General features: G+C 40.9%; 2 protein-coding genes across 3 annotated transcripts; one reads left to right on the forward strand and one right to left on the reverse strand.

Annotated features, from left to right (window-relative positions):
- Window positions 1–564: 564 nt before the first annotated feature.
- On the forward strand, window positions 565–6,902 carry srsf11 (serine and arginine rich splicing factor 11). The gene is made up of 12 exons (XM_079488376.1): window positions 565–929; window positions 1,981–2,114; window positions 3,931–4,040; window positions 4,124–4,213; window positions 4,309–4,358; window positions 4,449–4,582; window positions 4,890–4,965; window positions 5,046–5,159; window positions 5,235–5,324; window positions 5,445–5,537; window positions 5,775–5,976; window positions 6,069–6,902. Exons 1-12 carry the CDS (start codon window positions 808–810, stop codon window positions 6,258–6,260), a joined length of 1,407 nt encoding a protein of 468 aa, XP_079344502.1. The 5' UTR covers window positions 565–807; the 3' UTR covers window positions 6,261–6,902.
- A 1,447-nt stretch (window positions 6,903–8,349) lies between these two features.
- On the reverse strand, window positions 8,350–15,602 carry LOC306890948 (ankyrin repeat domain-containing protein 13C). 2 transcript variants are annotated; one of them, XR_013786314.1, is made up of 12 exons: window positions 15,452–15,602; window positions 14,758–14,843; window positions 14,137–14,182; window positions 13,229–13,295; window positions 12,902–13,046; window positions 12,685–12,816; window positions 12,449–12,610; window positions 12,173–12,252; window positions 11,981–12,079; window positions 11,799–11,899; window positions 10,648–11,062; window positions 9,891–10,309 (listed from the first exon to the last, which is right to left on the reverse strand). XR_013786314.1 is itself a non-coding variant. In XM_079488375.1 (11 exons), the coding sequence occupies exons 1-11, from the start codon at window positions 15,579–15,581 to the stop codon at window positions 10,932–10,934; spliced, it is 1,179 nt and encodes a 392-aa protein (XP_079344501.1). In that variant the 5' UTR covers window positions 15,582–15,602; the 3' UTR covers window positions 8,350–10,931. The 2 variants fall into 2 exon arrangements, 1 of the variants encoding a protein (XP_079344501.1); XM_079488375.1 differs by having other exon boundaries at window positions 8,350–11,062.
- Window positions 15,603–15,608: the final 6 nt, after the last annotated feature.

Consider the following 15,608-nt stretch of genomic DNA (forward strand, 5'->3'; position numbering starts at 1 on the left):
CGGAAGTCACTCACCCTTCATTCATCCACAGGACTTAACAACTAACACAATGATTTAAACACTTCCAAACCTTTTCATATTTCGCGAGGAAGTGTGTCATTGCTTCTTATCGTAAAAATGAATGTAGGAAAAAATGCCTAAAACCTCTTTTACGTGAAACTTACAAAAGTCATTTATTTGAGTTAATTATAGGTTGATTTGACTGTATTTTTAAGAGTTGTGTTCCAAAATCATTTTTTTTATTGTGCATTCCAATTAATATCAATCAAACTGCAGTTGGTTTTAACCATAATAATAATGCAGCCATAATAACAAACATAATTCAGCTAACTAACACAATAAAACATGTTAACATAATACAAAACGTAAAAATGGAGTTATGTAAATATATATATTTTTTTGAAATCTCTATTTTGTACCAGGCTATTTATGCCGAGGTTAACTTCATTTGTTTAATAAAGTTCCACAAATCTTCTTATTTATAAATGTCTATGTTTGATTTACACGGGTCTTCAACTTGAGAGGGCTTTTATTCTATAACCGCCCTCAAACACAAGTTCCTGCGTGCCTTTATTTTGAAATATGCATCAGTGGCAGCCATATTTTCACGAGCGTGCGTGTTCACACTGCAGCAGCACGAGCGCCATTATAGGTTCTGCAATGCGCGCGTGAGACTGCAGGCCGCGAGACGATTGATCGAATCTATCAAGACGAAATCGAGCGAAAATCTCGTTTTAACGCGCAGATCGATCGCGTCGTTTTAAATGTGTGTCGATTGACCTTCATCAGCATCCATTTTGAGCCACAATGACGTCCAGCACCAACGTAATTCAAGTGACGAATGTGTCGCCGAGCAGCACCGCGGAACAGATGAGAACACTGTTCGGATTCATCGGAATCATCGACGAACTCAAACTCTTTCCACCCGAGTGAGTATGACGTTAATAACACGAGCCGTGGACGCATCTAAACAACTTTTCCCACCACAGTGAGTGAATTAAACTCGCAGACAATAAACGCGCGCGCGCGCGGCCGAGCATCCGGCGGTTCTTCGGCCTATTAAACGCGTCATAAGTATGTGACGTTACCATGGCTCATATATGTTCAATTGTTATCTGTGTTTTATGATTTATTGTCGTCATGCGTGTGTGCGTTAACCGCCGATTTGAGCCTTGCGTAATTGTGTAGCGACGCGTGACGTCACGAGCCGAGGAGCCATTAGGATATTGCGTAATGTTTAGTAATGTATAATAATACTTCTGCTGCTGCTGCTGTGTTGTGGGTTTATTTTGAAAAGAAGAACGATGCGTATGTATTTTGAACAGTTTTGTCACAACAATAAGCGATCAAAATTATTTTTTTGATTATTCATTTGCAATCCACAGTAAAAACATGATTTCTCATTTTGTAGCCAAACTCTTCAATAGTTTAGTGGGAACACAAATGATCAATAAAAACAGTTGCTACAGCGACACTATAATAAAACCACGGGTTACAATCTACGGTTCATTTCTTCATTCTGTTGTCAAACCAAAGACTCAGATTGAAGATTTCTTGGCTGAATTGAAACATTAAAGTGCATTTCTAAGAGAAGTACCCTAAATACTAACTGAGATTAGAACAAATCACTGGTTCTTCATGGCAAAACTCCTTGGTTTTCTTTGGCCATGTGAAGATTTCATTGCTCATGTAGGCAATATCTTTGAGGTTGTCTCAGCAGCTTCTGTAGTAACTTGTGTTCTGTGCTTTGTTGTTTTTCACCCATCGAAAAAAACATCTGGCTTCACGTCATATCTGCTGGTGAAGGTAGGCTGATCTGGTCCGATCTGCTCTGATCCACACGTGTCAGATCGTGGGTCTGTGATATTTGACAATGAGAATGGGCTGCTTTGATAAAGTCAAGGTCAGCTCGAGTGTTTCTGCAGGAGGTGTGTGAACGCTGTGTGTACATTTTGCAAAAGTGTTTATATTTTCTTTCAGTGATTCTCCCTTGCCTGTGACTTCACGTGTCTGTTTTGTAAAGTTCCACGAGCCGGAATCGGTGGGAGTTTCGCAGCACCTGACCAACACCGTCTTCGTGGACCGAGCTCTGATCGTCGTGCCTTTCGCTGAAGGTTTGTGCTGCATTGTGTTTCTTTATGTTCAGATGACATTTGACGGGTTTGTTCGACGTTCTAGGAGTCGCCATCTCCGCCTCTCAACCCTGATTCACGTAGATACATATCAGTCTAGATGTTACGGAGGTACATGTGAAAAACACACACCATATTTCATCAGTGATGGATATGAAAGCCTTCAGAGGCAGGAACTCATGTTTAACTCATTGCCTTTCCAGTTTAGTTTCATTTTTTTGTTAAACTTTTCTCTCTGTCATTTGTGTGTGTGATTTTTATAGTGCGCAAGGCAATTGCAGAGCCGGCTGATGTCTGAGGGTGACCCTCTGCCCCCCTGTAGAAAAATAATCACGGCCAGTCCACGTGTTTTCCTGCTGTAAACCATAATTCTCTCTCTTGTGTCTGACCAATTCATTTGTGTTAAAGACGCTTAGAGCATTCATGACTAAAACGCAAATGTTAAAGGGATAGTCCTGATGAAAATGAGAATTCTTTCATCATTTATCATTTCAAACCTGCAGAACACGAAAGAAGATGAACACTGAACTCCATTGACTTCCCAAAACCACAGAGACATTTCTCAAAATATCTTCTTTTGTGTTCCACTGAATTAAACACACATGGACAATGAATAAATGATGACAGAGTTTAGATTTTTGGCTGAACTGTTTGTACGGCATGATTCTGTAAGTCTACGGTAAGAATCAGATTTTAGGTCATTTCTGCATGAGTGTTTGGTTTTACACACATTTGAAATATGTGAAGACGCACAGCACAAATGCAAGGCTCCTTGAGTCTATGTGATGATTTGTCCAGAAAGAGATGATGATGATGATGATGATCTAGAATGTTCTTATGTTCCTCTCCACATGACTGAAAAAGGCCTGAGAAGCTTTTTAACGGTCGTTTCTGTTTTTTTGTTGTTGTGTTTTCCAGTTCTTTTCCCTGGTTCTGCAAGTCCTGTAAAAACCAGGCCCAGCAGACACTGCAACCCAACAGTTTTGTCTTCTGCAGCTTGTCTTGTCTCTCTCATCTCTCTCTCTCTCTTGTGTGTGTGTGTGTTAAAGATGACTGTGTTGTTTGGAAATATTAATTTCAGAGGATTTCATCAAATGGATTCACACAGCTTTCATTGTTCATTGAATGACATGACGGTTATTTTTCTCTTCAGCGTTTCGCACACACACACACACACACACAGTCTCTCGTTGAGTTTATTGTGGGCTTTTGCTGGAAGAGGACTTTTCCTCTCTGTCTCTATTTGAGATTTTTATCAACCAGCGCACACGTTTACGCCTCGCCCCCGTCAGCCATTTATAGCTCCGAGCCAGCAAAAGCCCCTTGAAACAAATGTTGTGTGATAGTTGTGGTAAGTGAAAGCATCAGTGGATAATTAAACTGTCATTGAATGCTGACACCCCAATCATAAACTCTGTTTTGTCTATCTTGATGTCTCTGTGTGCTTTATAGCGAAGCAGCCGACCTTCCGAGTCGCTTGTTCATTATACAACTTAAGAATCTTGAGAGCACATCCCACTGGAGAGCCGGCTGTGCTTGCTTACATTTGGTTCATGACTTAAAAAATCGAGTTCAGGTGATGACATCTTGGCAGTGTGTCTAGTGTCATGTTTTCTCTTTTCTTGTAGTGTTATGCACTTCATGCTCTATGTTAAGGGACCTCTTGTGTTAGCTTCCAGACAAAAGCGAGTACTGATGTCAGTGCAAATATAGACAAAGACAAGTTTCACTCTGTAGGTGTGTCTGTGTTGCGTGTGAACCCGTGGCGTCGTCTGACCGCGCTCTTTCTGTCCTGCAGGCGTGATTCCTGACGAATCCAAAGCTCTGTCGCTGCTCGCCCCGGCCAATGCCGTCGCCGGACTGCTGCCAGGAGGAGGGCTTCTCCCCACGCCCAACCCCATCTCGTCTGTGAGTGTGGACCGCTGTGACCAGAGACTTTCCCCTGTGCTCTTTCTGTAGTGTGATGATGTGATGTTGTTTTCTGTCGTCAGATTGGTGGAGTTTCTCTCGGTGGTCTCGGGGGGGCTAATCTGGACCCCATGACGGCCCTGGCCATGGCAGCACCCAATTTAAATGCACAGGTTGGACACCTTCGAGTTCTTCAGTGTTAGTCCTAAACGTACCCATTTTGTTTTTATTCACTGTAGATGTCTTATTTTTTGTTTGTTTCTCGTAGTCTTTGTCAGCTGAGCAGTTAATGAAGCTGATGGCATCGATGGATCCAAAGTAAGTTCCTGAGTTTGACCTCTGTATCCTGGTTCTCTTCGGTGTATTGTCTGAAGGGTGTTGTCATTTATTCATGTGATGTAACCGCAGGCTCAACCCTCTCACCGCTGGACTCAATCTGACTCCTGGACTGAAGGCAGACGCTTCAAGTAAAGAGATCGATGAAGCCATGAAGAGAGTGAGAGAGGCTCAGTCTCTGATCTCTGCTGCTATTGAGCCCGGAAGTGAGTGATGCTCCAGCTCTTAACCATAAGAAACATTGCCAGACAGCCATTTGTGATCATACACAACACGTCCATGGCTCCCAGAATGTCAAAATAACTGCAACCCCTTCGCTTTAACATTGACAAAAAAGACAAAGCGTTTCTCTGCTTTATAAAGACTATCCAGATTTAGAAGAGAGTATTCAGTTGTTTTTGGATCTGTAGATGTTGTGCTCCTTCTGAATGTGTAACTGCTCTGTATACCAGTGAAAACCGAAAGAAGAGTTGAAAACTATACGAACACTCATCTAACATCGTGTTTTCTTAGGTAAAAAAGATGATAAGCGAAAGCGGTCCAGGTCCAGATCCCGTCGCAGGAGGTCCAGGTCTCGCTCCAGACACAGGTCTGCAGGAACATTCATTTCAGGAAGATTTAACTGGGCGTTTCTATCCTGTTTATAATTGCAATGTAATGCACCCGCAGGCGTTCCAAGAGTCATTCCAGACGAAGATCTCGCTCGAGGAGCAGGAGGAGGTCAAAGAGCCCCAGGAGGAGGAGGTCTCACTCCAGGGATCGCAGCCGGCGCTCCAGGTCCAGGTGAGTTTCAAGGCAGATCTGATGTTAAAGTGAACATATCGGTGGTTCATGTCCTCATGCTTGTGTGTGATTTAGGGATCGCAGGAAGGATGACAAGAACAGGAAACGTTCAAAAACCCCACCGAAGAGTTACAGCAGCGCCAGACGCTCCCGCAGTACCAGCCGGTGAGAGTTTGTGTTGAACGGCTTCTGTTTGCTTTAGGGGTTGTTTACACAGTTCTCAACCAAAAATTTCATTTACACAACAATGTCTTAAAGTGATGATGTTTGTTTGTTTTACTGCAGTAAACGACACCGGAAAAGTCGCAGCGTGTCTCGTTCACCAAAGAAGTCCAGATCTCCCAAGAAAAAAGTGTCCCGCTCGCCGTCCCCCCGCAGGTACTTTAGTGTTTCCAGTTGGCTTGTAATTCTATTTTTGCTTTTCAGGTTTTATCTTAAGCAAGTTAAGTTTTCTCTATAGATTTGATTAAATTGAGTTTGTTTATAGTTGCTATTTCGTGTCGAGTTTTTGTGCATTTAATTACCAGAAGTGTTTTCATAGTTGGTTTAGGCTAACCATGACCCGCTTACACACTCGTGTGTCCTCTCAACCTGCTGTGTTTTTGTTTCCCTCAGACATAAGAAGGAGAAAAAGAAGGATAAAGAGCGTGAGAGAGAACGGGACCGAGACCGTAAAGACGATCGAGACCGAGATCGCGACAGAAATCGGGAAAAACTGGAACGCTCCACCAGCAAGAAGAGCAAAGACAAGGAGAAGGAGAAGGAGAAGGAGAAGGAGAGAGACAGGAAGTCCGACAGTGAGAAGGCAGACGTGAAGGTATGAGATTAGTCTTTCTCGGGTTTTGAACGCAATCCAGGCAATGGGTTCTTAATTCTCTATGGATGTGTCATGTGACTTCCGTGCTATAGGTGACCCGGGATTATGATGAAGAGGAGCAGGGTTATGACAGCGAGCGTGAAGAAGAGCAGGAGAGGAACTCTGACGCCGCCTCATCGCCGCCGGTCAAAGAGCCTCATGCAGACAGCGCAGATGACGCAGGCCGTGGGTCAGACGGCAACAGTGAAGACCAGCGGGACGAGGACATGGATATGAGCGACTGAAGCGACGCCGTCCCCTCATCAGTGTTCTGTGTATTCTTCAGTAATCTGACGGAGAAAAGATGATCTGAGATCAGTCTGGAGACTTCTATGAACTGATTCGTTCCTGTTTTTTAACATCAGTCACAGAATCTGCTGTATTTACTGGTACATGCCTGTCTTAAATATGTACTCCCAATGTTTTAGAGCCGTTTCTTTCCTCATGGCTAACGTGGAAGTGTGTTATACTGTATATTTAGCCTCCGCAGTCGGTTTCCTCCTGAACAAAATCCACCGTGTGTCGGTCTGTTTGGAGTTTCTATTTAAAGCAGTTACCCTTGAATTAAAAGTGCTCAGATAACATTCAGGCAGTTTTTAGGCCGTTGCATTTTGTTTGTTTGTTTTTTTATATATATATATAGCTTGTGTTTGATGGGAAATGTTTGTCTTTTTTAAAGTATCAGAACGTTTGCAGTACTGTATGTAAACTGGTTTCGTTTGGCAGGTCATGATAGATTAACATTAGACTGTTCAGGTTTCTGTGATAAACACACACACACACACCGGCTTTAAACTGTACTTTAAGAAATTGGTTTATCTGTACTGTTTGCAATGTTCAGAAATTGGAAATAAAAATGTGGGCTCCTTTTTGTCCCTTCAAAATCACATTTACCACATCTGTTGACTGTTTTCTTCCCAATTTAATCAATCCAGCACTATTTATTAAGGAGCACTTAACTAAATGTTTTCTGGATAATATAAATCGTTATAGTCGATAGTATAACTATAGGCGTTCACATTATAACTATAAAAACCAAAGTTTTAAAAATCGTTAATTCAGGAGAATAGTGAGGTTCGCATCTTCCCGATAAAGATAGAGACCGATATCATTGTTATCGCTTTCATAACCATGTTTTTCAGCAGATGAACAGATAAAACATTGACAGCCAATCGAATATATTCATTGCACAGCAGACGACACAACGGGAAGCTCCTCTTGACTGCAGATCGTGAGCTTAGAATACACAAAACATCACGGTCCACTGACATGGATGCAAATACAGTTATAGCTCCAGGTGTAGTGTAGTGTAGTGTTATTCCCAACCCCGTCATCAAAGGGAACCCACCGGGGAAAGTGAAGGGCAGTTGGGAAATGTGTTAGCATTTGTAAGTCTCTGGGTTTGTAGTGCTGCAGGACTATCTTTACACTAAGAGCTCTCATAAAACACTGCTCCAATTGAAGGGGGGATCCGGGACTCACAAGTCTATTTTTGACTTCCATGGAGGGTCCCTAATGCCTCAAATCAAAAAATGATGATGACAAATTACATACATGCAATGGATATGGTACATTTCATGAATTATTTATTTACATGAATTGATATTAAGTTTGTTCATGGGGCTAGTTGTCACGTGTCTTAACACACAGACTGACAGCCGGTCTTCTTGTCACAGTTTATATTTATAATATCTAATCAACTAGTTTCTTGCAAATCATTTCAAACAAACATTATCATCACAAAAGTGTCAATCGTCAGTTGTTTTTAGGGAAAAATGCTCCATTGAACAGTAGTGGACGTCCAGCATTATTTATCAAAGGTCATTTCTGTTCACCCAGTCTGCATTGATTTGATCCTAAATACAGTAAAAGAAGCCTGGTAAACCTGTTTTTAACAAATAGTGTATAGTTCTGCATGTTATGATCAAATATATTGTGTATTTTGTATGAATTGTATACTTAGAGATGAACTCCCACCCCACCCAAAAAGAGTTTCCATTTTAAACCTGCTGAGAGAAACTTTACTAATGGCTGGAATACACTACAAGACTTTTATAATCTGCACAGATTGTTTTAATCTAGACGTCACACACTAGCAGACTTTTAGAAAGTTTCACATAGAAACACACGACTGATCAAATCTATATATCTTTAAATCTTTACTAAGAGAAAGGGAGGGGTTGACCTGCTATGGATGATGTCATCAAGCTTACTGACCCAGACCACAGTGATTGGCTGATAGAAGATGGGTCTCTGTCAGTCATTTATCCAGAGAAATATTATAGAATGTGGTCTCATGATTAAATAAAGATCTTGAAATAAAAATGTAGTCATAGTCAAATAAAATATTTTAATATATCGTTATTGCTGTATTCAAATTAAGATGATAAAATATACACATGAAGAGTTCATTTACAAAAACAGATCATTACATTTTGATTTCAAACATTAATATCAAACAAACTGTTTATTTTTATAGTTTTTTTAAGTAACAATAACAAAACACGGCTAATAAATACAATAAAACACGATAAACAACATGATTTTTTCAAAAAATATATTTGCAAATAAAGTATATGTTTAGCTGATTGTAAGCCTTTTGCATCTCATAAACAGTAAGCAGATATTTGTAGTCTTTATGGTTTTATGGCTCTTTGTCATGAAATCTAGTCCTAAATTTATGAGTTAGAAGCTACTTTTAGCCTTAAGATGTTTTGTGAATACAGGCCTGGTGTTTGCTATTTGTGAAGCAAAGATTTGTATTGTGGAAGCTCAGGAATCGTGGATTTGGTTTAGATGACCTTGGCCCACGTGTATGTGTTTGGTCAAGGTCATTGATGTTTTTCTGGTTACGTTTTGCTAATAATTTGGGTTACTGAAGCTCTGGACGGCCGTGTTTTGAATGTGTATTTTTGTGTTTATTTCTTTGGTTATTTGGTGGCATTTAAGTACTGACTAGGGTTTGTTTTTGTCATTCTTTCCGTTAACTCCATTGATTTATTTTCTAGCCCTTGGCCAACTCTCACTACAGTCCCGGTGGAGATCTAGCCAGAGATGAATAGAGCACTAACAGGGTTAATGGTTTTGCATTATTGATTGTAGACTGGTTTTACTTCACATTGTATTTACTGGGTGTTTATAGAATTGAGTTTGTTGTGATTGGTGGGAATGTTAAGGTAGCTCGGGGCTGATAGTTTTGAATGATTTGTTAATGTTGTCTGTATGTATTTTCCTAAGATTTCATGGTAGTTGTAGTGGATTTATTGTACAAATGTTTAATACGTAAGATTAAAGCATTTCACTTTTTTTTAACGTCAAATATCTGTTAGAAAAAACATCAGTCTGCGATCAAAATAACTTCTATAATAGACTTAGTTACACACATATATAAAGCTTAAAATAAATAAAGTGTATATCTATATATTAAACTTTTGTACCGTCAGTATGTTTTTGTTTGTTGTTCTTCTTATCAAATGTCTTTAAATCGAGCCATTTTTCTATTACTAGACTCGCCATATGTATAACAGAGCGTGTATTTAGTCCTGTAATGCCATTTTTACAGGTAGGGTTAGTCAGTTTACTGTTAACGTTAGTAGGACAAAAAACGAAATAAAGGTAAAGTCACCAAGCGTTCAATACAAGTTTAAGCGCACAAAACTGACCAATCAGAAGCTTAATGTCCAGCACACGTCCCATTGGCTTCTGCTGCGGTCACTGTTGTTTTCTTGATCATGGCAGAGTTCCTCTTTAACTTATTAGAATAAACATCAAATATGTTTTGTGAGTGATATTATTCAATGCATTGGTAATATTTTACTACTAAGGCCAAAGAAAAGTCAGAATTCTGCTGTAGTGTCCTAAACAACAGGCGGTTTGATACGTGAACATTTTTATTCATGTAAAAGTCTAGCAGGGTAATACAAGGTTCCCGCTGTACGACAGGGAGTTCAATGCATTTCTGAGGAAATAAAACAAATGTAAAAAGGCATCAAACAGGAAAATAGGAAGTAAAACTAAAGTTTTCCACACGCATGGAAATATTGAAACATGATGTTGCTGATGTGATGCCAACACACAGCAAAAACTGATAAAACACTAAAGAAGATCCTGGATCTCTCATTACCATTACATTAATATCTCTATTACCACACGTCTCAGTTATACGTATCAGGTGAAAAGTCTTTAAATTTAAATGTATTTACATCCGCTTGTCCAGGTGAAAATAAAGTGAAAGCAAATATTTATGACGGGCTTCTACAGATGCTACATGAACTTCTGGCCCTGCAGATCATCCCTGTTAAAAACACAAGAGCAACACAGTTTAGTAAGAAAACACCTGAACTCTGAAGTGATGAACTGCTAACATGAGCCCGTCCAAAAAATAATATTTCCCATAATGCAACAAAATACAAAGACAAAGCGGGAGGACCAGCAAGGAACGTGGTATTTACAATTTGTGTAAAGAAGTTTTCTTCTGCCTGTAGAAATGACATGTACATTGTTGTGATGTTTTCAAACACTTCAAATCATATACAGAAGCCTTCCACTCCGTTCCTATATACACGTTTTCTTTAAGTGAAGTATACAAGTTTATAAGAGTTTTACAAAGATATCTATGAAAACCAGGCTTACGGAATAACTTATAATGCCACATTTCCTGCCAGCTACAGAGTAAAAGTGACGGGCATCCGTGTCGCTGTGAGGATCTCTCTCGGCTTTATCACGTCGTGTTCACCACATCGTTCTCCGTTAGCCGTGTTTCCACACAGCAGCGTCCGTCACTTCAGCACGATCCCTTTATATCCAAATGATGTGAAGTAAATAAAACTGGTTTGTCTGTTAACACCATCAGGGGCGATGACGGTGAGATGAAGTTGAAATGTGCGGTCGGGGAGTGAGAGGGAACGGCGAACAGCTCAGAGGTCTGGAAATCGACTGGGATCTTCTTTGTAGTCACTGGGAATTGAAAAAATGGACTCGTCGAATTCATCGTAACGGAACTCCTGAAAGGTCACCGTAGCAGTGATGGTGGGGAACACGGGGATGTCTGCACAAGAAAAACACACATCACAGTGATGGAATACATCTTCACTATCAGACAGACACACAGTGACAACAATAATCCGATTTACATTTGCATTTATTCATTTGGCAGACGCTTTTATCCAAAGCGACTTACAAGTAGTTTATTTACAGTGTCACATTACTGCAGAGCGATCAGGGGTAAGGTGTCACTTCAGTCATGACCTGCTGACACTGAGATTAGAACCTTCTGATCACAAACCCAACGCTCTAACCACCAGACCACAACTGATATTAACACGATTATAAACACCTAAACCTGTATGTGGTGCCACGGCGAAGACGAATTGTTAGTTGATACATGAAATTACGGAGGGCACGTGGAACGGCGTCGCTTAAGGACGTAATGAAGTATGCCATTAATCCAACTGTGTTGTGTAACATGTCAAACAGGAACATGAAATGTCTTAAAGCAACTCACCTAAACACCTTAATCATAATATTAGCTTACTCAGACTAAGGCAAATCATTTGATTACTGATGTCCATGTGTTTTTAAAATAATAAGATAAAAGCATTTTGTGTTTGCTTGATGGGAAATTTGATAAAAATCCACTGGTTCTGATTTCTGCCAGACACCAATAGCATTTCACAAATAAAAGGTCTCATTTTCCAATAATGGTTACAGTCATTCCAACCTAACATGAATGAAGCATAAATCACTGTGTGTGTGTGTGTGTGTGTGTGTGTGCGCATGTTTACCTAATTTAACAGGAAATCCAGGTGGGAGTTTCATTTGAACAAATTCTCTGAGTTTATTAAAGTGCTTGAACGGTGCGATGATCTCCAAAACATTTAACAACCTGCAGAGACAATGAAGAGAGATTGTGATCTGACGAGTCTCATCTGTCGCTCATGTGATCTACAGACACAAACACACTTACGACTCAATGCCCAGAGGAAAGTCTTGACTCATGGCTACAGTCGCCTTAAAGTTCTTCTTGCTCTCTTTGCACACGAGTTCACGGCCGAGATGAGGAGCTCTGACAAGACAAGAACATCTGAGGTGACATGACCGCATTCAGACACACGTCATCATGCGTGTTAACCAGAAGCACACGTGTGTGCACACATACTTTCCTGTCTCTGTGGTGATGTACTCTTCCCATGATATAGTGTTTGGAGACGGAGCGGCCAGTGACTGACGCCTCACCGGCTATCAGAGACATTTAGAGTGAACAACAGCACAATGACTTCATTCCCACTTGAGAACGTGATGCTTATGATGAACGTGTTTGATGGGACATTTCAATGTTATAGCATTATTTTTACCTCATATGTAAACCGCCATATTCTGTCAAGTGGTGCAGATGTCAAGTGCTCGTTTAACCGGCAACCTGAGAAAAGCTCACCTCAAAGTTCTGTTCGATGAGATTTCCTCCCTTACTGAAGCTCTCCATGATGGCTTTATTCCTCAGAATGTCCTCCTCCGTCAGGTGCTCGCGTCTCTTTCTGGACTCCAGAACCAGACCGTTCACCATGTAGAAATCTGCCAGAAAGTTCCCAACACGCTCCTAAGGCAAACAGACACTCAGTTTCCCATCACATCAAACTCAGCAGGTCATGAGACGGCGGGAGGGGAACTGACCGTTTTATCCTCTCTGAAGAGCCAGCCGCTCTGTGCGCGAGAGAACGTGATGGATTTAGTGGAAAGAGTGGCTGAGTAGATATCGCTGCTCATGAGAATGTCCACCTCTTCTTCTGTCTCCATCTCGGACTCCTGACACCACATGATATTATTTCATCAAAAACTACAGATAATTCAATATCAACATCCATAAAAGCCAAACAAACACGAAAGTGACCTCGTGATGGATCCGCTGATAAACCTTCTGCTCATTGTCCAGAACCACGAATGACTCGGACGGAAGCGCGTCACCGTTGAAGATGAAGCTCAGATCTCCTCTCTGACACTTCATATCTGTGAAATCGATTAGTGTCGTGTCCAAACTGAAAGCATCAGAAATGTCAAGTCAAGTGATGATCACAGAACACAGGTATCACAACACGGATCAGAAAGAGAGGAAAATGAGTCTTCATCTGATCTCCTGACATTAGCATTATTACACGAATGAGTGTTGATGATTTATTCACATCACAGATCGTCTCTTTATGATTGAGACGAATCTTACCGGATGTTGATGCCCTGTTTGTAGATCTTGCAGGCGTCAGAGGGTAAAATGCGAGAAAGTAAAGGCACTGTAGAGGTGAACAGAAAACATTCAGTTGATTTATGATTAGACACGATCACAACATAATATAACATACATTCAACACAAACTATTCAAAATAATCTCATGAGAACCTCTTCATTCAGCTCCACCGTCATCACTCACAGAAAGTCTTTTATTTCTTTAAGATTGTGAAGGTGAAGTTTTATCACCGACGGTGTTTCTCCAGCAGGGGGCGGAAAGCCACGCCCACAGAGACATAAACAATCCCACCCATAACCCCTCTGAGATCTGTGGGCCTGTATCAAAAAGCCAGTTTGGTAAGTTTGAGCATACTCTTGAGTTTTCAGGGGTCAAGAAAGTGGATTGGTTTTGAGCTGGTTTCGTCGCCATGGTAACTTAGGCTACACGGCTAGACCTGCTCCCGCATCTGCTTTTATTCTGGGATAGAGATCGCAAACCAAAACATCAGCTGTGAGAACGTGATGCAGTGAAGCCACTCCCCTCGTATCCCCCTCATTATAAGTAATGAAGCACACATTTGATCTTATTGTAAACCAATATAAATCATTTAAGTTCAGTTGATTCTGGATTGATATATAACCTGCAGTGAAGATTTTTTCACATTGATCTGGTCATCTTCAACAGAAGAGTGAATCTAGCCTGATACTCGCCATGTGCCGTATGATTGGCTGCACGCCACCCTCACAAACTCTGGATCAAACCGAGTTGAGGGAACAGAGAAACACGTATAGCGAGTGTTGTGCTACAGCTGAACCCATCTAAACCCAAACTTCATCTGCAACTCTGAGTTTGTTCACCTCACTTCATGATACAGACCACTGATCTTATGATACAACACAACTCACCCCAGCTCTGAAAATCCCAATGAAGCTCCAAATAAAAATCTCCAAGCTGTGGAGAAACAAACAAACACACCTGTCATAAACTTGTTATCAAATGTACTTATGACATATCGCTTATTGCTCCCTGAACTCTCTGTAAGTCCCTTTGGATAAAAGCGTCTGCTGAATGGACTGAATGTAAATTGTACTGTAACACACTGCCTTCACACGGTTTTATTGCTTTTATAAAACACTTATTCCATGTGTGTAGCAAGGTTTGGTCAAATAAAGTAAATAAAATGATATTTAGGCTGTGAAATGCAGACAGCCTGTTATAAATCAGTTTTTATAACGGCTCAGCCAATCAGAATCAATGACCAGAAACTGAGCGATTATAAATAAAATCAAGAGTTTCAAAGCACCGTCTGATAGAAGACAATCTGTGTGTGTGTGTGTCACAGTTAATAACTAAACTAACCTACACAAAGTGTGATAAGCCCATGAGCAACACAAATGTGCAGTGCGATGACGGTGAGTGTTGTGTTTCCTGTACGTCACTTCCTGTCTGCTGGTCACTATCACTGGACAACATCATCTAGATCCAGTGCAGCCGAACACGAGCTGGTGTGTGTTTTAGTTCTTTACCTCTTTCAGGGCTTTCAGCAGTCGGGGTCTCTTGTCCTCCACACTTTCTCGTGACTGCTGCTTCAGCTTACGCAGGAGAGCCGTGACTGCACACACACACACACACACACAGTGATGATGTTGTTTAATGAATAGAGCCGTCGGATGGGACACACTGTGAGCAATATACACACAACCACACAGTGACATACAGTCATATTTCATGTCTCGTTGGAACGCTTGATTCTGATTTGCGCCAGTTGCGACATTTGTAGTTTTGCTATTCCCAGATAACAATCTCTTAAAACTAATAACACATGGTAACCTGCGCGGAGCAAATCATTTTCACAAATAACATATATGACATTATATTTACAAACGATTAAACCAAATTGCCTGCCTCATGACATTTGAACGTCGTTTCTGACCTTAAAACCCAAAGTAAACGTTCTTTTTCCTCATTCGGTATAAATGAGCAAATAATTCCAGTTTTATCTCATGTGGCCAGTAGTCATGTAATAAGAGGGATAATGTACAAGCAGCCGTCTGTTATCATGAAATAAACCCCCTAAGTGAGACACAAGACCCTCCGCTTCACAATCACACTGACATAACAACCGGCTGCCCCGTACAATATCCCTTACATGACACTTACATGACACACACTGACTCGTTCACTGCTAATACTGACACACACACACACACACACACTTACTCATCTGTCTGTCTCCATAACTGATGGCTTCAGCGAGTGGACTCCAGCCCTGAGCGTTCTTCACCTTCACTGGTGCATTGTGGGCCAGCAGGAGATGAGCACATTCTGAGAAACACACACACATCAACATGACCTTGAACACACTGATGGTGATCTA

Source organism: Barbatula barbatula, assembly GCF_947034865.1.
Source record: "Barbatula barbatula genome assembly, contig: scaffold_205, whole genome shotgun sequence".
NCBI lineage: Eukaryota > Metazoa > Chordata > Actinopteri > Cypriniformes > Nemacheilidae > Barbatula > Barbatula barbatula.